This window comes from Siphateles boraxobius, unplaced genomic scaffold (assembly GCF_051911475.1).
Source record: "Siphateles boraxobius isolate OS27281-9 unplaced genomic scaffold, OSU_SipBor_1 18, whole genome shotgun sequence".
NCBI lineage: Eukaryota > Metazoa > Chordata > Actinopteri > Cypriniformes > Leuciscidae > Siphateles > Siphateles boraxobius.
The window spans coordinates 3,671,665-3,696,353 of NW_027508788.1; the positions used below are offsets into that span (position 1 = coordinate 3,671,665).

At 37.5% G+C, this 24,689-nt stretch overlaps 1 protein-coding gene across 2 annotated transcripts in view; it reads right to left on the reverse strand.

Annotated features, from left to right (window-relative positions):
* Nucleotides 1–24,689, reverse strand: part of LOC143740816 (transmembrane protein 132C) — a 173,967-nt gene that overhangs the window by 48,602 nt on the left and 100,676 nt on the right. For both annotated transcript variants that reach the window (XM_077232880.1, XM_077232881.1), the window contains one exon: nucleotides 22,779–22,922. In XM_077232880.1, the coding sequence (XP_077088995.1) occupies nucleotides 22,779–22,922 (144 nt within the window). The remainder of the gene's footprint in view (nucleotides 1–22,778; nucleotides 22,923–24,689) is intronic.

Consider the following 24,689-nt stretch of genomic DNA (forward strand, 5'->3'; position numbering starts at 1 on the left):
TCCACATTATAAGAAGCTAAGGCTGATTGATTCAAACAACTTTTTGCTAGCAGATGGAATCTGGGAAATTCTCTGCATTTCTGCAGTGGTGAGATGTGAGATGTGTTAATTGGTGAGATGTGTTAAACCATGCATAGTGGTAGCAGATGTAGCCAAAATGTTGAAGAAACAAACATAAGTGGCAGGCAATTTTATGAATGACGGGCATTCCTGCGAAACTGCAGAATTTACATAGGAATTCTGAGTGTACGACTTAGTTTAGTGTGCATTCTACCTGTTTATAGACTATACTGAGTGAGTTTTTGACAATATTATCCTATGCAGTAGAGGTTATAAGGGCAGCAAATATGAAAATCATCTCAGACACAGAGAGCGAAAAAATGAAGCCTGAGTACATATTTTCAAACCACAAAAAGAGTACTTTGTGAAAACAGGAATGTAAAGTGGAACGGCTCAGCGAGAGTTTCTCTGTGAAGTCACGACAGGTGCTCAAGTGCTCATTGCTAGGATGAATGGATTGTTATGTCAAAACATATCAAAATGCAGAGAAAGTCAGAGGAGCGCTATTCGTCGAGATAGACTCGCACGTGACCGTCAGAAGGAGTGAAATTCTGCCGGAATGTATGGGTCTGATGACAAAGGGCTCGGCTACAGGAGATGGAGAATTAATATTTAAAGTGGAGTATGTGAAATCCCAATCTTTCAAAAAGGTTCTTCGACTGAATTTTCCGAAAAAGAAGCTATTCAAAGAGACCGCGTGCCTCCCTCATTTTACACAACCATGTAAAAATGGCGTGAGAGAAAGAGAGAAGGAAAAAAGGGTAGAAAATGGAAATAGCTTTCATTGTGGAGACTCTAGGGTGGATATATTCATGCACAGTGGTGATCTGCTTAGCACTGACAACAATGATACATCAAACGAATGGAATCAATTTTACTACAAAGCCGCTGTGGTTGGCACCTCACGGCTCGGGGAAATAAAAGTCAAAGCCGGGGAAGTAATGGCAGTTGGCGCGTCAGCTTTGAGTAAAGCTGTGTTGGAATTTCATTTCACAGGTTGCAGAAGAGGCAGAGTGAAAGAGCCACGCCAAAGGCGAGCCCTCGCCCTCCTGCTGGAGGATTTGCCAGCCGCCTCTTCCACTCATTTCCCTCTCGAAGGCAACGCTGGACACTCAGGACCCCCAACGGGCTAAGCATGAAACTCAATCACAGTGCTGGCATGGGGGCCCTGACCTGCATCATGCTCACTAAAGCTAAAGAAGTGTATGGTCTAAAGATGGAGTTAACATGGTAAGAACAAAAGAGGAGAATGAGAGAGAAAGGAGAGGATCAGCCAACAGAAAATAGGTAATAGAGCCTAGAGTAACAGTGGTGCATTTATAAAGTATTAGGCTGCTAAAAAAAACCTGTGATAAAGAATCAGTTGCTAAGGATTACAAGGTTTGTAGCGTCAACTCTTCTAAAGATATACAGGGATAATTGCAGGTAATTGAGATATCCCAGAATGTCTGACAAAATGATCGCTTTTGATGAATGCTGATCTATCCACCCCAAACACATCACATATAAAAAAAGTAGTTGCAAGTGTAAAGAAGTGGTTACAAGCAAACAAGAGTAACATCAGTTGATGTGAACTGCCGGTATGCAATAATAATCCCTGGTTTTGGTCGTAAACGAATCATTGTTTTTAAACTGAGTCAGTTGAGTTCCCAACGAAAGGAAACCGTAATTTCCTTTATTAGACGGAGATTGCCATTTCACCCCAGAAATGTCCAGTATTGCATACGGTTGAGTACTGCAAATGAGGAAAAAATTACACACACTGTAGCTCAATGTTTTTGTATGGGTGTATTGAAGTGTGTGTGGAAGCAAGAACATATGAATATGTGCATGCTCATGGGTTTGTCAATAATAGATCCATAGCATTGTCTTTTAGACCTTAAGATGTCATTATATACTTTTGCTGTATTCCAGAAAAGCAATTCTCAACAAACATCATGAGAGCAACAGAAACTCTGCCAAGCAGACAAGTGCAGATTGCAGACAGTTAACAAACCTCTACTTTTTAGTGTTAAACTTTTCTGTAGGACAGTTATCAGGAGGATTCACATCAAAATATATATACTTGCACCACAAAAAAGCTATAAAGTAGAAGTGATGGGAATCTAAGTGTATAGGTTTCTATTCGAATAATTTTTTAAAAATTAAATGTGCAGTGTCTGCCATATATATATATATATATTAGTGCTGTCAAACGATTAAAATATTTAATCGCGATTAATCGCATTAATGCCATAGTTAACTCGCAATTAATCGCACATTTTTATCTATTCTAAATGTCCCTTGATTTCTATTTGTCTCATTATTTTTTCTAATTTTAATGCTCTTATCAACATGGAAAAGTGGATCAGCATTAAGTTTGTTCTTAGCTGTGGTATCCATGTGCTTCTGTCTGAAGTCATCCATTGTAGAGCTTAGATCGGGCCCAAAAAAATCAAGCCCGACCCGAGCCCGTGCGCATTGTGTCCGAGCCCGGCCCGACACATAAACTGTAATTATGAGCCCAAGCCCGATTTAAACCCGTCAATTTTTTTCATACGTGGGTCGTTATAACTGACGTTCTCAACTATTTTCTATGTTACTTTCTACCGCCCGCAACATTTTTGTCCCGCTCCCGCCCGCAAATACACTCTTTTTTTTGTAGGCTACCTCCAAATACTTTCGCCTACGTGTCGCCACCATACACATCAGCATAAATGATCCTGATAAATTATTTGTTATTAAAGCATTAACACACAAACCACTGTTATAACATAAAAGCAAGCAGGCTACTGAGTGCATGGTTTGGCATGACTGAATGCGCGCAAAGTGCGCTCCCTTAATAATTCCTAAAAAGCTGACATCAGTTCATCGCAATCTCACACATCTGTTATTATCAGTGAAGCTGACTGCACAATGCATCTTTCATAATATATACACTTTGTTTGTTATAATTTGAGGATTTGCCAGCTTACAGAATTCAGCACTGAACAAAAAGTCTGTTTTGAGCGGTGAGGGGAGTCTATTTTAAATGCTTCTGATGCTTCTTCATATGTCTGTGATTGGCTACATCCCTCAACGCTGCAAACATGTTATAAAAAGAAACTCTGGCCTGTAAATCGTTTCTATTTTGTTTTAGTTGTTATTGTTGCTTTTCTGCAACATATGAATAAAAATGTATTAGTTTTTATGTTTTATTCATAGATATTTCTAGTTTGCGGGAGTCCCGCGAATCGTTTTATTCTCCCGTATCCGCACACAGAGTGAGTGCATTACCGCTCGAGCCCGCCCTCGCACTCGGCCATCAAATCTAGTCCCGCGCCGCACTCTATTGCGTTGAGAGTGCACGTCTCTAGATCGGCGTCTCGCGCTCGCGCCATCCACTCAAAACGTACCGTCAGCCTACTACTCTTTGGCCGGCGCGCAAGCCCAAGGTTTCAAAGCTCAGCAAGACTTTAACTAGTGATGATCCAATATAAAAATGTTGATAAGCTGATAATTTGTTTCAAATTATGGCCAGTAAACGATAAATGAACAATACTGAAATTAAATAAATAAATAAATAAAACATTTTCAATGGTATCTGCCATTTACAGTTATCTGTCATAACATGACATCGTAATCCTTTTCATTGATTTAGATCAAATATAGTACAAAATTAAAAACTAAAAGTGAATTAAGGCATCACATTATAACGTACAGTACGAGATATTGATATTCATTTTGAGATTTTAATTACTGGTGTTTTAAAGATTAACTTTAAGTTAGCATTAGAAGATGGTAATGTTAATCTAAATGTAAATAAAAAGGTCACTTTAAATGTATATAGTTTGTAAAAAGTAAGTTGACTCTTAATGAACATGAATTTATTCACCAACTTACGCTTTCTAGTTTCTAGAGGCTTCTAGTTGACCATTTTTGTCTCCACCACTTGCCGGTAAACAATAAAAAACTATCACTATTATTTAAAAAAATGTGCTTCGTATTCGTATATTGTTTAGTAATATTACTTAGATATGACTATTTAACATTTTACATATGTGACTGACCTTTAGATTTTATTTTCATATGTGAATGGAACACTTTCATGTTTTGTGGACAATGCACAAAAAAGATTTTGATTTCTGATCCCTGTCTTTCTCATATCTTTATATTATATCTTTCTTATGCTAATATTCAGCTGTTAATTAGCACATGCTGATCATATCCGCGAGTATGGCGGATACCAGAAAACGTAACGGAACAACTTAAATTCTGCACAGAATGCTATATTTTAAAGCAATATGGAGGAGACTAGGAGGAGAAATGGTTAGAGATTAAGAGGAAACTGCGGCTTTACAGAGCTCAACGGCTCTGGCCGAGCTGTGATATAAACTAAACGCTATTGGCTTTTTTAAAAATTGAGGAGGAGGGGCAGTTCGATACAGTATGTCCTGTCCTGTCTTCCTATTTCAGTGGAATTACATCAACACATTGAATACATCTAATGCAAAATACCACTGACAAGTGACAGAAAAAAACAGGCAAGCTTGGCTGTCTGCGACCCACGATCTCATGAACCTTGAGGGAGTGATGTAATATGCATTGCACTCTGCAAGTTGATTTGCAAGGTGTTGCTGCCGCAGGAACGCAAGAGGTTTAAGAAGAATGTGAAGCTGTTGGACCGAATGGAAGCTGGGGAAAATGGCTGCCCTTGGGTGAGACATCCAGCTAGGAACATCATTTAAATCCATTAGCCAGATATCATCAGACTTACCCACTCACTTAGTAGCTACGTTATCACCACAGCAGACATGAAGTGGAATGGGAAGCACAGAGTGAAATGGATGCCCAAGACGGCAGTATTTCACACTGCATTACTTGAACCAAGCCCGGGTAGCTCACAAAGCCTCCGCAACACGCAGCAGTATCCCGTGTCCCAGGCTCAACTTTGAAGTACAAATAATCATATATGTGATGGACATAGCTAGGTTTAGGAGAGTTCTGCTCAAAAAAAAGAAACAAACAGAAACCTCACAGTAAATCAGATTTGATCGAGTGGTGAGACATGCCAGATGATTACATTTACATTTAGCAGAATCTTTTATCCAAAGTGACTTACATTGCATTTCAAGGTAAACATTTACATTCTTATCAGTTCTTGCTTTCCCTGGGAATCAAACCCATGACCTTGGCGTTGCAAGCACCAAAGCTCTACTGTTTAAGCTATAGGAAAGCAGGAATGATAAACTACCAAAAGAAACTGTGTCTGCTAGTGTTTGTGTGCAGGTACATTTCTATCTCAACGGCCTCATTGATTAATATAAAAACTGAAGCCATTCAGCAGCACACATCTGCTGCCTCATGGGCATAGTAGCATATACAACCAAGGAAAACACAATAATCGAAAAACATGGCCATACGAGGAATCATTTTCATTATGCTATAGTGATGGATCAGAGCAGTCATTATTGCTACTAATTCATGCTAGGCATAAGCCAATATAATTAAGTGTGTGAAAATGCAATCACATGGGATCTGTGTAAGTGCTAAGCACACATGCACAAGGCATTCTAATGTCATCATACTCGCGAGAATAACGCTAACACTCTGGTTCCTACGCAGGACTTCGTTTGATTTAACTTGATTAACTTCCTTGCCATATGTTTCCTATTATTTTTTCGCCATTAAGCTCCATCACTCTCCTTCCAGTCATGAAACATGATATCATTCGGTTCTTTCAGAATGTGGGATGAATCCAAATGATCTGAGTTCTGTTTTCTGACTGCTGAAATTCCAATCTCTCATACGCTGCGCGGACTAGACGTCAATCCGTAATTGGAAGCTCTCAAGCGTAACACATTCAGACTAATTAAAAGAACCAGAGCTAATTACAAAACACACAATATTGCACAGTCCCCAAACAGGTTGTCCCTGATACAAGTCATTACAAGGGTCATACACATACAAACACCCAGACTCCACCGATCCTTTGCTGCATATGCAGATATATGCATATGATTTGATTACTTATGTTGGGTGTTTGGGAACCATTTGGGAACCAGGAGTTAGGAAGATTCTAAGGGCCCACGCACTTTTTGGGGCCCCCAGAGATTGGTTTTATAAATGGAATGGGTGCGGTAGGGGGCCCAACCTCATATTCTTTCATAGGGCCCAGAATTCTAGTGGCACCCCTGATCACCACTGTGACAACTATATTACGGTTTTTGCATTTTTTAACAAATAAATGCAGCTTTGGTGAACAAAGGACCTATTTTAAAAACAAATCTTACTGACCCCAAACTTTTGAACAGTACTCTGTAATATAAAAATACATTTTAAATAGGTTGTCTATTTATACATTGCTGCTCACACAGGACCAGGTCAGGTTAAAAGTTTATAAACTTATAAAAACAAGACCTTTGCATTCTGTTGCGTTCAATTGCAATACATCCAGCTGTTTTTGAATGCAAGAACATGTCCTGTGTGAATACCTTCTTTACTCGTTCTGCACTGCCGGTTCTCTGTAAATGTGGTTTGGCATGTTGCCTGTTAGAAGGTGGTACTTCATGCTTGAATTACTCAAATGGAAAATATCTTATTAAGGAATTTATGTACAGGTCAAGAGGTACTGTACATTTAATTGCATTATTTACACAACCCCCCACCCCAACTTTTTTTTTTTTAATTATTTAAAAATGCAACCACATACAAATTTGTCTTGTACGTTGAACACTTCCAAAGCATTGGTATGTTTTCAAATGCAATACAAGACACTTAAGATATCTCTTCGTCTCGTGAGGTGTGACCTTCCTTGATTCATCAGCTGTTTGGTGGACAGTGTGTGTCTCACATTCAGAGTGGGACTGTTTCTCCCTTGATTAATGTGCTCATGCAAAGTCAAATGTAATTTGGGGATGTGTCTTTTTACATATGCAGATTTCTGCAGCACAGCCACACTGCAACACTGTATTCATAAGTTCATTAGGAATGTGTACGTAGCAGTAGCACAGCTTGTACAATTTAACCCAAATTGATGGATTGTTCTCCGGGTATGCTAATAGTGGCCAGAGGCATTGTTATGGAACGCAACACCCGTGCTCACGGGGCTGGAGGGTGTGTTCCTTTTATCTCCCCTGAGAGGAAACAGACAGTCAATAGAGCATCCAGGATGAGCAACAGCACCCCCAGCAAAGAGAGGAAGACATTTTAATATATTACAGTGTGCATGTTTTATTACAGGAAATGAGCTCAGGCTGCCGATTATGGAGCACACAAGGCGATGTTTATTTTAAGATCTGCGCAGAACAGAACATCAAAAAACTTTCCTGTATTTCAGTGCAAACATCATTACAATAATAGCACACAACATCTTTTTCAAGCTACCCTTAAATTAGAATATGCATGTGTGGAGATATTTGCATTAATGTACACCCACGACTTTGCCTTTGAGGCGTCGTGTCCTCCCCTGATTTAAGGGAAGAGCCCAGCTCTCATTTACACAAATCCTCCAAAAGTGACATTCAATCAATGACAAGGCTTATGGTACAAGGCCACAGGACAGTAAATTAGGTTTAAATCAAACAGCCCAAAGTGCAATTCAGGCCAAGTCACAACTTCTCCATCCTGCAGATGAAGGAATTTTAATCACCAGTTGGAACGTCAGTAAACAAATCATCTGTCAGAAATTTATTGAGAAGAAATGTTTGATTGGAACACAGCCATCATCTCGGCAATAAATATGCAGGTAAAAAGTCACACGAGAACATGACTGTGATTGGTTGATTTCAGGATAATGGTGTTGGAAAACGATTTGTAAATCTGCAATAAACAAGGGGGTCATATAAAACTGAAATGGTCAAAGCGGACAGCCTAATTACTAGGGATGTCCCGATCCGACACTCAGTATCGGCTCCGATACAGCCATTTTTGCCGGATCGGGTATCGGTCAGACGAGGCCGATCCAAATCCGATATTGTGCGTTTACTTTTCTGTGTTATTGTTAAGCCACACAAAAGCATAAAGCACCATAAGGTTTTCGTGCACTATATTATAAGTGTTCTGAAGTCATACTATAGTATAATGTAAGATATAAATGAATATTTAAGTCATAAAATTCAAGTTCACGTAAACTTTCCTGAATTCTCCATTCAGCAGCGCGTCGCGTTCGGTTACGACAGATGAAACTCTCTCCAAGATGTTTCAATGCTACTATTATTATACTTGATCTGTAGATAAAGCTCTATGGTTTCGCATAAAATGACTATCTTGCTGGACTGTATTTCTGTACCTTAATCATGTTCCTTTCTACCATGTGTCTGTTAGATCACAACACTGGAGAGCACTATGATTCTTCTTCACGCGCACATTAACTGAAATTTAAAACTGTTAAAAGAAAAAACTCAAACTATTGCATAGATATATACTGTATAATACACTATGCATCATTATGTCTTTCCTTTGTGCTTTGAACTTTTCAATGCGGACTCGACGCGCTGCGCGCAGTGACTCTGTGTTGCTTCAAGCGCATCATTCTGCGCTCGGGATGCGCATAAGCGCTTTGTGCCGCACTGTATTACAGCCTTTCATAATCATATAACATAATACGTTTGTGCAATGGAAGATTATTAATAGCCTTTTTTGTTATGTCCTATCTATCATCTGTTGCAGCCTCATTAAACAGCTGTTCTATACATTTAAAATATGTCTTAATTTTATAGTAGACTATATATAAAATAATTGATCTTTTTGATTTTTGTTATCTTGTTTTTCATGAATGTATTTTACAACAATACAAAGAGCAATGTGTAAAGTTTTACCAGATTTAGTGCTACACTTATTGTCTCTTATTTGTTCCCCACTAAATGTATTTTTTCATTCAATGTTCAGATTTTATACAATTATTGTGCACTTGTGATTTTTCTAGACTAATTTTTACTGCTGAGTTATCAACTAATCTAGTTTATGATAGAATTTTTGTCATAGGTTATGATCATTTTGTATTCATTCATTCTGTATTAAGTAGATTGTGTTTAACACACAAAAGAGTGATTATCAGTTCAACACACAGAGTTATAGAAATTCTACTTGATTTAAAAAAAAACTGCGCTGGTATCGGATCGGTATCGGTCGATACTCAGAATTTTTGGTATCGGATCGGTTCAGAAAAAATGGTATCGGGACATCCCTACTAATTACAGAGCTAACAACTCAACCACTCAGAAGTAATCACTTTTGGTCACAATCTGAACTTGAAATTACCTGAAATTATCAATAATATCTAATGATTAATGAATAATTAATGGTAACACTTTTGAATAATGTTCCGTCATTAATGAATAACTACACAGGAACAAACGAGTAACACAATATTAACATTTTAACTGCTATTAAAACTAGTAATGACCAAAATATTAACAAATCTTTCAGAAGGAATTACTCCTTATTTGGAACAGTATTCTAAAGTGAAAAGCATAATGACTCTAATGACAGAAGTTTTGAGGATTTTGTAAGGTTTTGGATGGTAATTCCTTCAGGCGGATTTTGTAAAACTTGAGTCATTACCATGATCTTCACTTTAGAATACTGATCCAAATAATTAGTGATTAATATAAAAGGAAGTAGTAACACTTGAGTCATTACTATCCAAATCTTACAAAAACCTCAAAACCGTACTATGACTTCAGACAATATTCGAGAGTTATCATGCTTTTCACTTTAGAATACTGATCCAAATAATTAGTAATTCCTTCTGAAGGATTTGGTAATACTTGTGTCATTACTAGTGGGTTACTATGATCTTTACTTTTGAATGAATTATACATTATGCAGTATTCACATTTATTATGAATCTAGTAGTTCTTAGTCCTCTGGGAGGTATAAAATAATATTACGGATTAGTTAATAGTGATTAATATTTAAATGTTTTTTTCCTTTCCCTTCCTTAAAATAGCGTGAATGTAACTACACACTTGCCTTATTTAGTATGCACGGTATATTTTATATGACCAGGTATTTAATAAATACCATGTTAAGACAACTTCTAATATAAATATTGTAGTATTTGCTGTATGTTCATAGTCCCAAGTGTGAGGTAAATTATGTTTCTTAAGCTTTTTGACTCACTGAGCATTTGTGAAAGTGTGTAAACACGGAACTGGGGTGGAAAAAAACGAAACTCAGAGAGGGAACATTTCCTATATATTTCAGACGTTTAACACGTCACTGGTCAAGGCAGGCTTTAATTAATCTGCATGCAGGCAACATGATATTTTTCATCTCTGAAGATTCCAACATGCACACAACAAACTAATTACCAATATGCATTTACACATTAATTCTCTGTAATATGGCTTCTGCCCTTGCCTTCTGTAATCATCCTTGCGTTATTTATACCCATACCTACACGCACACTAATGCTGAGATGACAAGCACTCATCTATGATAAAAACGGGGATTTGTAAAGCATGGCAACATACGCGCAATCATTGGATGGATTTAAAGCATCGATCACGCATTATTTAATTTGTGTGAGTGGCGTATGAATCTTAAATGCCTTGCGTGGCCTCGAGCAGTTATGTAATCATAAACGAGCCATAACGGTTGCAAGGCACAAGGCTTCAGAATAAATTAAAAATGGGGGGGATGTATTTACAGGCTCTGTCATCATTAATGAAAAACAGAAAATGGCCCTCCCACCCCTTAACATAATGGAACGGTCTAAATCGCTTACTATGATTTATTTTGGCTCCTCGCCCCCACTCCCAACCTCAATCGATACGGGGGATAACGCAGATTTCTACGGTATCCTCTCACTCTCTCCACAGAGATATTGGCCACATTTGAAAACCCCATTTCCATCCTTGTTCCTAAACCAGCTCTCTCACTCCAGAGCGTCTGGCCCTCTCTAGCTTTATCGGGCAAAGAAACACCAGGGTTGGTAGCAGCTTTGCCAGCCGAGAGCTTGGAGACAGTAAAGAGGGTTGTCAGTGAGGCCGGGCTGGCCTCATGTGATAAGAAGTAGTGTACAAATCCAGGGTGGCAATTTAATCCGAACCATCCTGCAGCACTTCATATCACTAACACCAACTACTGTAAGAAGTGCCACGGTCTCTGTATTCAATCATAAACACAGATACACAGCAAGACCCCATTTGGAGAAAAATAAGACCCGTCTGTTCTTAAAGGGCATTCAACTTTTGACATACTCAGAGGACTTGGGGCTGCAGGAATTCAATATCAACAGTGATGATCCTTCTCTAATAAAGGGCTTTTACGTCATAGTGAAACAATAACAGTGGCAATTTGAAAAGTAAAGAATCATACTGAGATGGAGCCATGGCCTAGTGGTAAACACATACTGCAGCTATGTTGAACTCTGGTGCTCATATGACAGATGTAGGTTTGAATCTTACCAGCGTCTAGTACCAAAACAAGTGGTCAAGGTTTGAATGCAATGTTTTAACTACACCATCTTGGCTGCAAAAAGAATCTTTATTGACATATACAATGACAGCCATTCAAAAAGGACTAAAATTCAGCTTTGCATCACAGCAATAAATTATATTACTGTTTTTACTCCACCAGCCTTTGAACAGTAGTGTATAAAATATTATAGTATGGCAGTTTTGTGTTCTGAAAGTGTGAACAGTATGTTTTCATAGCAGGTCCACAACCTCTTTAACTAAAGAGATCAATAAAATTGTGATTCAACATGATTTGACCTCTTTAAAACGCCTCATGTATTAAGTAAGACGTAGAACTGTGCTGAGAAAAGTTCAGAGCCATCTCTAACAGCTAGAATTTTCCCAGAAAGATTACTGTCAAGAATCCAGAAAAACACATGTTTGTGTCATCAGGGATGTCAAACTGCAAAACAGAGACGTGCTGTAAACTACACCAAAAAATGCACAACATTTATTTTTCCGTATCAAAGACATTGTAGAAGGATCTGAGAAATAGCCAAGAACTCACTGCGCCTTAAAAACTGTACATATGAGGTGCGTAGACCAAAAACTACAAGGGAAATTATTAAAAATATGCACACTCTATCAATGAAAGAAAAAACAAGTGAGATAAAACCACTGCTTTAATGGCGAACGTTTCAGTCACGTCACCTTTCTCAATGCCAAGTTGTGGTTTTATCTCACAATTTTATTTTTTTCTACAACCCCAAATCAGAAAAAGTTGGGACATTTTGAATCTGTGATTTGTTAATTCTATTTAAACTTTTTTTAACTGACAAAAGTACAAAGAAAAGTTTTCCAATGTTTTCACTGACCAACATAATTGTATTTTGTAAATATGAACAAATTTTGATTTTGATGGCTACAACACACCCCAAAAAAGTTGGGACAGAGACAAAATAAGAGTGAAAAGATTATCCAAATTAGATTATCCAACTCTTTTGAAACAGTCTACAATGAGCAAGTGAATTGGTAATAGTTGAGGGTATCGTGTTTGGTGTAAAAGTGCTTTTGGCTCATCACTTTGTGCCAAATATCATGAGAGAATTGTCAAATAATTTAAAAAATCACATTTCTCAATGCAAGATTGCAAAGAATGTATGTCTTTTATCATCTTCCATACATAATATTGTCACAAGATTCAGGGAATCCAGAGAAATCTCAGTCTGTGTTGGGTAAGGCAGTAGACCTCTGTTGAATGTGCGTGACCTTTGAGCCCTCAGATAGCATTGCACAAGATACCATCATGCTAATCCATTAAATACAGCCACATGTGCTCAGGAGTAATTTGCTAAACCGTTTTCACTGAACACAGTCTGACTCTGCATTAAGAAATGCCACTTGAATCTCTGTTACGCAAGGAGAAAAATTTACATCAGTTCTATATGGAGATGCTGGCGAGTTCTCTGGGCCTGAGCTCATCTCAGATGGTCTAGTCCAGTGGTTCCCAAACTGTGGTCCGCGGACCACTAGTGGTCCGTGAGGGTACTGCAGGTGGTCCGTGGACAGGCAAAATAAAATATAAAATAATATTTTTTACCTTCATTTTACCAGGAATCCCCATAAAAAAAATAAAAAGTAAAAAGAATATGTAGGCCTCTATTGATATAAAATTCAAATTAAATTGTCTGGTTATTGTGTGATTACTAAAATAGGCTAGTGGTGCTCGGCCGTGACGTTCAAGTTCAGTGCCGTTAGAACCACAACATGGATCGGTGGATAGCAACAGGTTCTCTGAAGAGGAAAGCGGCAGAGGCAAATATTTTGTCATTATATAAAATATTTGTCTGATTCTAATTTCACCAACAGTAATTCTGAATTGCCTCCACCAAAAAGGTAAATAGGAAATAAGCAAATCAGAATACTGCACGCCAAAACAGCAGTATGCGCGCAAGCGTGAAACGCTAGTGTTTCTTCTTGGTGCGTATCTTTTACTGGGGTCTCCAACACGTCGCTTGATTGGAGGTAGCTCATCAAGGGGCCGTTCATATATCGTGTCTTTTGCGCTCTCAAGTTCATTATTTCATGTAGGCGCGCGGCAAGTGGGCTCACAATTGAAGTGACGCACTCATTTTTTTAGGCGCAGCGAGATGAAAACACCTCAACTTTTCATAATGCTGCAAACGCACCGCAGTTCATGTGACAAGAACAAACAAATCAGCTTCATCCTTTCCGTAAACATTGAAAGCTCAGTCAATGAAGAATGTAAGAATGCACGTGCACCCAAACACTACGTGTGTTTTTCTCTTCTCCGTAAATAAATCTTGTAGCAGAGCTACAGCAAGCGTTTTTCGGTGGTGGAAATCTATTAGCTACTAAGCACAACTAAGTTGTGGAGAGCGCGCATAGCAATGACAGACGGCACGGGAAAATCGGACCGAATTTTACTATTAGCTAATAATAAAAGTTAAGCTAATGTGCATCGATGTAAATGATAAAGTAATTTATCTTTTTTTGACTCATTCTTTTTATAAAAGTTATTTAAAGGCTGAAATATGTGAGGTTTATCTTTTTATAAAACCTTTTTTTGTTAAAACTTTATTTGAATTTCATTTTACTATATGTGCCTATAGGGGTGGCAGGGGTTGGCGGCAATGTAAGTATCTGGATATTTGCCGCGGGGCGAGGGCTTCGATTACCTCTCTCTTTTTTGACCATACATGTTTGCATCCCTGAAATGAACCTGATTATGCCCTCGGGCGCTTGAGTAAATAAATAAATTAAATATGTGGCAGCCGTTGTGTGCAGTAAACTTTCTTTTAACAAGCTGTTGTACTGATGTGATGACCAGTTATAGTTTTAATGTTAGTAAGCCTATTTAGAGGTGCGGATTAATTCAGGAAGGACTGTGTGTAGATATATTTTATTATGTGTATTATGAGGTGGTCCGTGAAAATTCTTGATTACAAATAGTGGTCCACACACACAAAAAGTTTGAAAACCCCTGGTCTAGAAGACAGTGGGAATGTGTGCGGTCAGATGAGTCAATGTTTCAGCTTGTTTTTGGGAGAAAATGGACATCGAGTTCTCAGTCCCAAAGACGAAAGGGACTAACCAGACTTTCACCAGCGACAGGTGCAAAAGCAAACATCTGTCCTGGTATTGAGGTGCATCATTGCAAATGGTATGGGTAACTTGCATTATTGTGAAGGTACCTTTGACATGGAGGCATGTATTTGGATTGTACAGAGACATAAACTGCCATCAAGATGACATCTTTCCTGGTAAGCAAGACAATGCCAGGCCTCATTCTGCACATGCTATCACTGAGAGGTTTCTAGACACTCTGCACCATAGAAGGGATGTGCCGGATGTTTACTGCAGTCCAGATATGTCTCTTATGGAAAATGTATGACCCATCATGAAAAGGAGAATCAGGCAACGATGACCACAGACTGTTGAGCGGCTGTCTTGTATCAGGCCAGATTGTGCAAATATTCCACTAGCAAAACTCCAACAATTAGTATCCTCAACTCCCAAATGATTAAAAAGTGTAATTAAAAGGAAAGGTGAAGTGACACAGTGGTAAACATGCCTCTGTCCCAACTTTTTTGGGGTGTGTTGCAGCCATGAATATCAAAATTTGTTCATATTTACAAAATACAATTATGTTGGTCAGTGAAAACATTGGAAAACTTTTCTTTGTACTTTTGTCAGTTAAAAAAAAGTTTAAATAGAATTAACAAATCACAGATTCTTGATTTTAATGCATTTTACAAAATGTCCCAACTTTTTCTGATTCGGGGTTGTAGATTGTAGGAGTATCAAAATGTAGTAGTGGTGATTTTGATTCAGTCATGTGACTGTAATCATTTGATTCTGTTCACCGATTCAGTCAGTAACATTTTCTTTAGGTTTCATCTAAACTAAACTGTCTTCTAACTATATCACTTAAAGAGTTTTTCTTAATAATAACTTTGTACTGGTATTATACACCTCATTGGCTTCAGAAGGGAGTGGAGAAGAATTATTACCGGTCCTAAAAGATGATTTTACACACACACACACACACAGACACACACACACACAGACACACAGACACACACACACACACACACACACACACACACACACACACACACACACACACACACACACACACACACACACACACACACACACACACACACACACACACACACACACACACACACACACACAGATTAGTTTCCCACCAAAACACTACTATATCCGAAACACTTTATACTTGTCCTTGTTGCCCTTTATGTGACTGAGGTTTCTGACAGCACAATGAGAACGTTTGTTACAAGCAGATACTAACAGAGCTCAATAGTGCACTGACCTGTGGGGTGAAGCTTCTGACAAAGAGCTAGCAACTTAAGTGCAAGTGTGTGTGTTTGTGCACGCATGAGGAGAAAGGAACTTCACTAGTGTCCTTGGCACATTAATGAGGTAGAAAGACAGAGGGTGAGAGGAGAGGTCACATCAGGGTCAACTCTGGATCAGCAACCCGATTAAGTGGTCCAGACACACTGCTTTAATGAAATCAACCAGAGAAAAGGCCAACGGCAACCAGAGGAGCTGCTTTAGAAATCACAGCAGAGCCTTATATTTATTCAGAAACGGTTTAGTGAGATTGAAGAAGCCTGATTCTTTCATTAAAATACCCTTGCCTTGTGAATGGCTGATGGGCGTGTGTTTGTTCCTGAATAAGTTTTTCTTTCACTGTCCCTCATCATGAATTCACCGGGTTCGAGATTTCTTATCTAAACAGAGGCAGGCGGCTGACAGATGGATGCTGACAAGCATGTTTCGAATTTAAATCCAACACCTCTGGGGAAAGGGTGTAGTTTGCATTCAAGCCAAACTATGCCTGATGTCTTTAAGGTGTTGAACATCATCTCTGTGAGTGAAGTGCATGGGCAATCAATTGCATTTGGCTGGTGCAGGGAGGGAAAACAAGTTGTTTAAAGAAATAGAAGACAACGAAGAGGAAGAAGACAACAAAAAGAAGATGACAACAAAGAAGAAGAAAGGGATAATAATTTTACCCGAGATGTCAAAGTTTGGGTGGTTAGCATGGTTTAAATCCACCTTTGCTGGCTGCAAGAAAGCATCTTAATCTTTTAAATTTTTTGTAAGAATATATGAAGTAAGAGTATATATTTATAAAATAGTTACCTTGTTATATTATTATAAATAATATTTATAAATGGGTAGTTTATATAAAAGATTAGTAATAAATAGGTAGTAATAAATAGTGTGAGTGTGTGTGATACTGTACATAAATACACACACACACACACACACACACACACACACACACACACACACACACACACACACACACACACACACACACACACACACACACACACACACACAGAAAACTGAATTAATGCTTTATTTTAAAATAATATACATAAAAACTTATTTTATAATTGGATTAATATTTTTCTAGATATTACTGGTTTTACTGTTCTACTGTCAAAGAAATACAGCCTTGGTGAGCATAAGAGACTTCTTTTTAAACATTTAAAAAATCTTACCGACCATAAACCTTTTAACAGTACTATATGAATAAACTCTCAATGTCAGCCGAGCAACTCAGGCCAAGATTAATGGGAATTATAATGTATAGCCTCCTACACCCTTTATATAAAAATAAAAAAACGGGGGAAAAAACAAAACAAAAACAAAGGAGAAACCATTAAAAGTTGTGCTGGAACAGACATTAAAACATGCCTGACCTGTCAAACATGCTCTGATGGGTGTGTAGTGGATCCGACAAGGAAAGAGAAAGAGTGAGAGCGGGGAGCGTCAGTCTGTTCACCTGAGACTCCACCTCTCCATCGATCCAGCGACAGGCTGAGAGAAGAAAGGACAAACTCAAAACAAAAGACAAGATGGCTCAATCTAATCCCCGCTGTGGCACTCCAATGAAAAGAATAAATAAGTTGATGAAAGAGTATCTTGTTCGTTTTATGCTGGGAATCATCCCCGGCTCTCCGCGCCACTGACGGTATGGGGGATTATAGCCTGCCCCATTGAGCAGAGTCCCAACCCCAGGATTAGACGTCTTGCTGTGCCGCTTCAAGCACCTCGATAAGTGGCGTTCCCACTGCTAAATCAATACCAGCACAAAACAGCAAGAAACACGGCCAGACACAGCACTCAAGGCCCAATTACAGCCTCTTTACCCATGGAAACATGAGCTAGTAAACTGAACTTCTGGACCAAAAACAAAGTACTTTGGGATAAGAAACAAAATTCAACACATTCTTCACTAACGTAGAGGTTAAAATATCTCTTATAAAGATATTTTGTTGAGTTTTACCACGTCGTTCTAGTAGGGTGAGTGGAGCTTGTTACTTTAGGGATGGGGCAGGGCTAGGGATTCCGCAAAAGAAATTCACTGGAAGCACATCTGCTCCTTCCAGGAGTAACTGATCCTCTCATTTCACACACCGTTTGAGAGGAATATGAAAAAGAAAAATTTCCTCCACAGTCAAGCTGGATGAGAGAGACAGAAGATGTGCGAGAAAGAGAGAGAGAGTGTGTGTGAGAGAAGAGAGTGGTAACAATTTAACCTTCATTTAATGTTTGGGGTCTGAATCTGATGAAAAAAACTGTTAAAAACAGATGGTTTGCCTGTCCTAACTAATCTAAACTTGTCTATCTCTCCCAGTCTGACCAACAGCTAAAAAATTATATTTTATATATATATATATATATATATATATATATACATATATATACATACTTAACTCTGAAGGAAAGTGTTACATGATTTATGTTTGAGGTTTTAAAAACCCCAGACCACACATATAATACAAATTTATTTCTTAATTTTTTTTGAAAGAATTAGAATGATTTATGAAGGATCATTGGACACTGAAGACCTGAGAGGTGAGCATAAGAGGCTTGTCTGTAATGAAACAGTCAGTTAAAGGAAGGGTAGGCGTTTTTTTCATAAACCCTTATTGTTCTTCCGGTTGAAACTCTTCACATCCTGATAGGAATCAATAACAGAAGTGGTAGTAATTTAACTACTTACATTAAAAAATAAGAATCATTTTACATATATCTTCTGTGAAAGTCTCAGGACCAACAAAATGTTTATTCCAATCATTGCAGTTGGTCCGAATGTGTGCTTTGAGACATGAGGTAATTTAACTCCGACTCTCATGTGTTTTGATGGAGGCGTGGCTTTGGAGACGCTCTGAAGGCAGTGTGGGATCTAATGCTTTCAAAGCTAGCTTGCTATTGCTAGCTTCTATGACATTGCCTAACCTACCTTTAATTCTTGAAGTAAATCTTCAATAATAGCTGCCTACTATAAGTTTGAAGAATACACACAAAACAAGTTATTAAAGGTTGATTTCAAAATGACTGATATTATTTTTACAAATTCAGCAAAGGGGTCTCTAGCACCCATTTGAAAAAGAAGAGAACATGAGGCTTATAGCAAGACATAGAGCGTATCCATAAAAGCTCAGATCTGTTATTTGTCTGCTTTGATTTGGCAATGTACAGTACACGTTCAAACAGTGCAGTGCTGCTTTGCTTGACAGAGACATCTTGAGGACTTGTGATATTCCCTGAAGAAACTAACATAATTTCTTTTTTTCTGCTTCTTCTTAATCATCTCCAGCTTGAGACGACTATCAACTACACATCTTTATCTGTGCGACGCTCCAGTATAATTGCTCTCATATGAGTCATCAGAGGCTCTGGTAGTTTGTCATGCCATGTACTGTAACGCAAGCATATTCAAACGCAAAATGGATAATTCTACCATTTATCCTGTAGTCCTTTAATTAAGCAGCCCAAAATTCTGGTTTACCACCGCTTCAATTATCACCTACACAGTGACTGATTGCAAATTCTTACAAATTGACTAAATCATAACAAGAACTTTAAATTCTAATTAAATTGTAAAACAGTGGAGTAATTGTAACTTCCATTCCTGAAAAACTTTTTTTTGCTGTCAGCCCAAAACTACTGATGTTCCTCATTGTAAGTTGCTTTGGATAACAGCGTCTGATAAACAAATCAATGTAAATGTAAAACACCTTTAATAAACTCAAACTCGAATACATGAACATTAGGGCTGCCTCATAATAATTGACCAAACGTTTGGCAGCAAGAAGAGGCTTAGCCCACCAAATTTTAATTAGCCTGTGAGTCTCAGAAAAAAAAACTGAAGACAGGCAGTGGAACGTTAACACGTGGTATCATGTTGGGCAGGAAATCCTTACGATCACCAATCATTCGTCAACCTCAAATATGGCTTATCATTTGAAACATGTAGTAGCTTAACATTAGCAGTTAACATGGCCGCTTTCTCTAACGTTAACCTAGATAAATGTGCGCTGTTATTAGGCGCATATCCAAGTGTTCGTGGGGAAGCTAAATTACAGTAGTACCACACTTACTGCATGACATTTAACTTAACATGTATTTCTCTCTATAGGTGCATCCACTTTATTTGTGCGCTTGCGCACTTCATTTATATTTCAAAGGCACATTATTATGGTTTTGTTAGCAAAGCTACACATTCTTTCTCAGCTCAGAATCAGTGACTCCAACCATTTACCGATGTATAAGCATATATTTAAGTAATTAAATTAATATCATAAACATGCAACTAGTCGACTAATGGCTTAAATAAACGACTAGTAGTCAACGAGAAATTGTTTTTTTCAGGGGCAGCCCTCATACTCAGTCCCAAAACCTAGTGACCTGCCAAGTCATTTTATAGTCCCTATGAAATAGCCGTTTCCTGTCCTATGTTGGCATATTTCAAACAGATTGATAAGTGAAATGATCACTTGAAATGATCAAAATTTATATAGACTATTTTACTAAATATTACCCAAATAGATTTTTGTACCCAACATTGCAATTATGTGTTTTACTCAGTTTCTGCCTACGTAGAGCATTTCAAATCAGTCACATATTAAGGTTACATTTTAGTTAGAAAGCTGTCTTAAAAAGGTAACTGCTTATGTAGGTAGTAATTAGACAACAAGGTAGCACACTTGATTTTGGAACAGAGCTCCCGTCTTCACAACCTTGTACAGGAAAAATGATTTCAGTCAGACATAATTATGCAGAAAAATTATAAAATCAACTTTTGTCAGAGTGTGTAAAGACTCATTAGTGATATAGGGCAGAGTTGGAGAAATCAAAGAAGTATAACTCATTACCATACCAATCTGCCCCCTGTGGACTGGAGCTAGCACATGTTCCTGTACCTCTCTCACTATCATCTCCTGACCTCTAAAGAAAAAGAATAGATGAGAAATGGTTATCAGGAAGATATCCCCACCTCCAGTACTCTAAGGAAACCTCCTTTACAAAGTTTTATGGACAGGTTTGAAAGCCAAGGAGCGTAACTTTATCCTTAAGCTCTTAAGGTGAAATGTGGGTTTTGTAGGGATATTCTGAGAAGTGAGTTTTATTTTAATTTTGGTGGGTGTTTTTTCCAGATTTCCAGTGGTCAAAAGGATTTCGGTGAGTGCGTTTGAAGCAGTTGTAAACTACAGCTCCCTTGCGCACAAATCATAAAACTTCAAAAGCCCCTGTAAACCCAAAATGTAATTTTTTCAGTTGCCGGGGACAAAAATTACAATTAGGTAAAGCATGTCAGAGTAACAAGAATATCTTCACGAAACACCCACACATTAGGTGGGATAGGAATTTCAATGAGCGAGCATAATCAAATAACTGTACGTTATTGGAATATGATTTATATAAAATTCTACAGGCGAGGAAAGAAAATTCTGTTAATGTTCATCGTTTCTCTCTTTAGGCTAAAAATGAGTGCATGAAAGCTCAGAGCTCTGTCGATACCGCTTACCACCCCACACTGTGTGGCCATTATATGAACTGACACATTTGAAAGTAATGGATTTGCAGGCTTAAATCAGACTTAAATAACACAGATATTTTATATCCCTGTCTCATTCAGGCAGCAAAACATTTTCCTTTTTTTTAATCAGGGGTTGGAATGGGGTGTGTACTGGAAGAGCTGAGGGACCTATAAGGGCTGAGAGCACAGCTGTCAGTCAATGTCATTCTAATCTCTCTGGGGGAAAAAAAAGCAAAAAAGAGTTTGAAAAAAAAAACAGGTTACATTTTCTGGACCAAGAATACGAACATAAACCGCAGAGTTTGCATTACAGAAAATAGATACAACCATGCACGTGAAAGTATCTAGATTTAATACAGTCATGGTGGGAGATAAAACTATTCAATTATGCTTTAATTTATTTTTGCATCTCTATTTTGTACCTCAACTTAAGTGACAGCAGTAAACCCTTTACTCACCCTCATGTCGTTCCAAACCCACAGGAATTATTTTCATCTTAGTAACACAAATAAAGATATTTTAATGAAACCTGAGAGATGTCTGTCCCTCTATTTAAAGTCCATTACACCAAAACTTGCCTAAAAATGAACTTGCATTTGAACTGAGGGATTTAATCCAAGTCTTCTGAAGTGACGTGATCGCTTTATATGACAAACAGATTTAATTTAGGATTCAAATGGGTTTGGAACAACATAAGTATGAGTAATTGATGAGAGAATTGTCATTTATTGGTAAACTATCCCTTTAAGCAGATAAACAAACACTAAATACAACTATTAAAACACACTTATTTATATAACGAAGGCAAAGGTGTATTATGTAGAGTAGCAAACTAAATATTTCACAATAAACAAATAAGTGATTAAAATGAATTAGACTTCTGAACCCAGTACAGGAAGGAAAAAACAAAAACAACAAAACAAGTCCCTACAAAGCTACTAGCTTAAAGTAGATATAAAGGTAAAGTAGCTTGTTAGGGAAAAAGTTGCACTTTGAAATTATTTCATGTACTGTAGCGCTTCTGAGAAATGTAGTAGCGCTTCTGTAGAAATGCACAAAACATGCTGCAAGTACCAGAGGGCTTGTATATGAAAAGAGCAGAAGAGTTTAGAAAAAGAGTCATTAGGCAGAGATGCTTATATTTGATAACTAAATGCCAAAGGGCTGTATGGTGCAGGTCACAGTAAATGCGTATGCGTTTGAATCTTTCTTGGCCAAAACTTTACGAAGAGAGCAAAATTGTGAGCAAGTGAGAACAAAAACAAAAAAAAACTTTTTAGTTTGCTGTGTTTTTGCCTGAAGCATTGATCTTAAACTTTGAACTTCTGGGTCATTCAAGTAACCAGCAGCCTTCTGATGATAACGTCTCTTTGATACCATTCTTCTCTAGATCCAGAATCCTTTTAATTTGGTTAATAGAAGTGTTAATAGAACAGACAGATTGAAGGGCTACTGACCTTTTTCCGAAGTTGGCTTCCTTCCTACGGCAGTGCAGAGTGACCACTCTGTGTCCCTCACTCCTGACGTCTTGACTAACTGTCCACTGAACCGGGTTACTGGCCCTCGCCCCCAGAAACGCCACACCATCCTTCAACTTGACTCTGTTAGAAACATCAAAAGGATCATACAGTAGATGTAATGAGTTTTTTAAATGACAGAAAAAAAATGTTTAAAGATCATCTTTAATTTATCTATGTTCCTTTTGCGAAATACATACATGACACACCTCTTGGAAACTGGATGATTAACAAAAAGTGTTTCCTTTTCTTGAACAGATTGCTGTTGTTTTGCCTTATGCATTATACAGACAACGGGAGAGACTAACCAAAAGCTCATGTAATACACTGTAGGCTACAGATGTGCTTGTATAACCTCAAAATCAGTTTGAGTCATTGTGTTCTGCTTTCTTTGCAAACAATCATAATGTACTACAAAAGATCTCTGTTTGGAATATTTTTAAGTCTATTATATATGGAATATGATATATGCACCCCAAAAAATAAACTCTGTCCTTATTTACTCACTCTCATGGAACACAAAAGGTGAAAATGTAAATAATTTCACTTATTTACTATAATTCACTCTTTTGCCTGCAATTACAATGGGGACTGGAGATTTCGAAATTCAAAAAGGACACACAAGCATTTCAGCATCATAATTGCGGTCCATTCGAATTGTGAACTATATTCAAAATCTTCTTAAGTCATTTGATAGCTTTTTTTTGACTACAGATCGAAAATTAAGATGATATTCACTGATAATCTTCACCTTCAGTGAACTGTTAACCGCTGCTAATGGGACTGTGTCATTGAGTTTCTAGAGAAACGGATCAATCTAAATCATGAACGAATCCTTGTGAACCAGATCAGCCAAATTACTGAAAAGATCCATATTAAAAGAACATTTTATTTATGAAACAGGCACATAATTAAATATTTATTCATAGGAAAAAACACTGTTCTTCTCCTGATACAAATATAACTTAGCACTTAGATATCACTGTCTTATGTCACGTCAAATTCAAACTTGAAATGTTTTTTTTGTGAGCCATTAGCTTGGTGAAATTACAGGTACATCTTTAAAAAAATTTTGTCTTTAGTTATTATTTTGAAAATATATGTAAAACTGCTTAAAAAACACTAACTTGTTGAGATTTAGAATATTAATTACATAGCTAAGGTAAGAATACAAAATAGAATCTCTTTTTATGTAATGTTTAACCAGGAAAATGTGACAAAAAGAAGTGTAACTGGGAAATGAATTTACATTTGCTATATACAGTATATACTTTGAAGCTTATCAACCCCTGTCATCATTAACATTATTTTGAAGAGAGTGGCCAGGATATTCTTTAAAATATCTTTTTTTGTTCCACAAAAGAAAAAAAGAAAAACTATCGCTTACTTTCCCCTATTAGGTGAACTATCCTATTGTTTGCAGTGGTAATGATAATGGCACAAAGTATCCTTGTACATGTCCCACGTTGTCCCAAACATATAAACACCTGTATTCAGCCAATCAAAGACAGGATGCTGAAGACGGGCTGCAGTGCAATTCAAATGCAGAAAATAATTGAATTGATGTTATCGCTAAGACCCAGACCAAACGCAATTAGAAACAGTCCTGACGATTGCTTTTTTCTCCTTCCATATCTTTTTGATTAGCTTTCTTTTCTATCTTTCTTTCTTTAAATATTTGTATCTAAAATAAAATACCTAATTGGCACATAAAGCCAAGTGTTGTAATATACTAACCTGTACACAATTCAGGAATGTGCTATAAAAGCTCCACTGGAGGTAACAAACGCAATTGGAATACATTGGAGATTACTTTGAATAAACGACACTAGAAAAAAAAAAAATTACCTT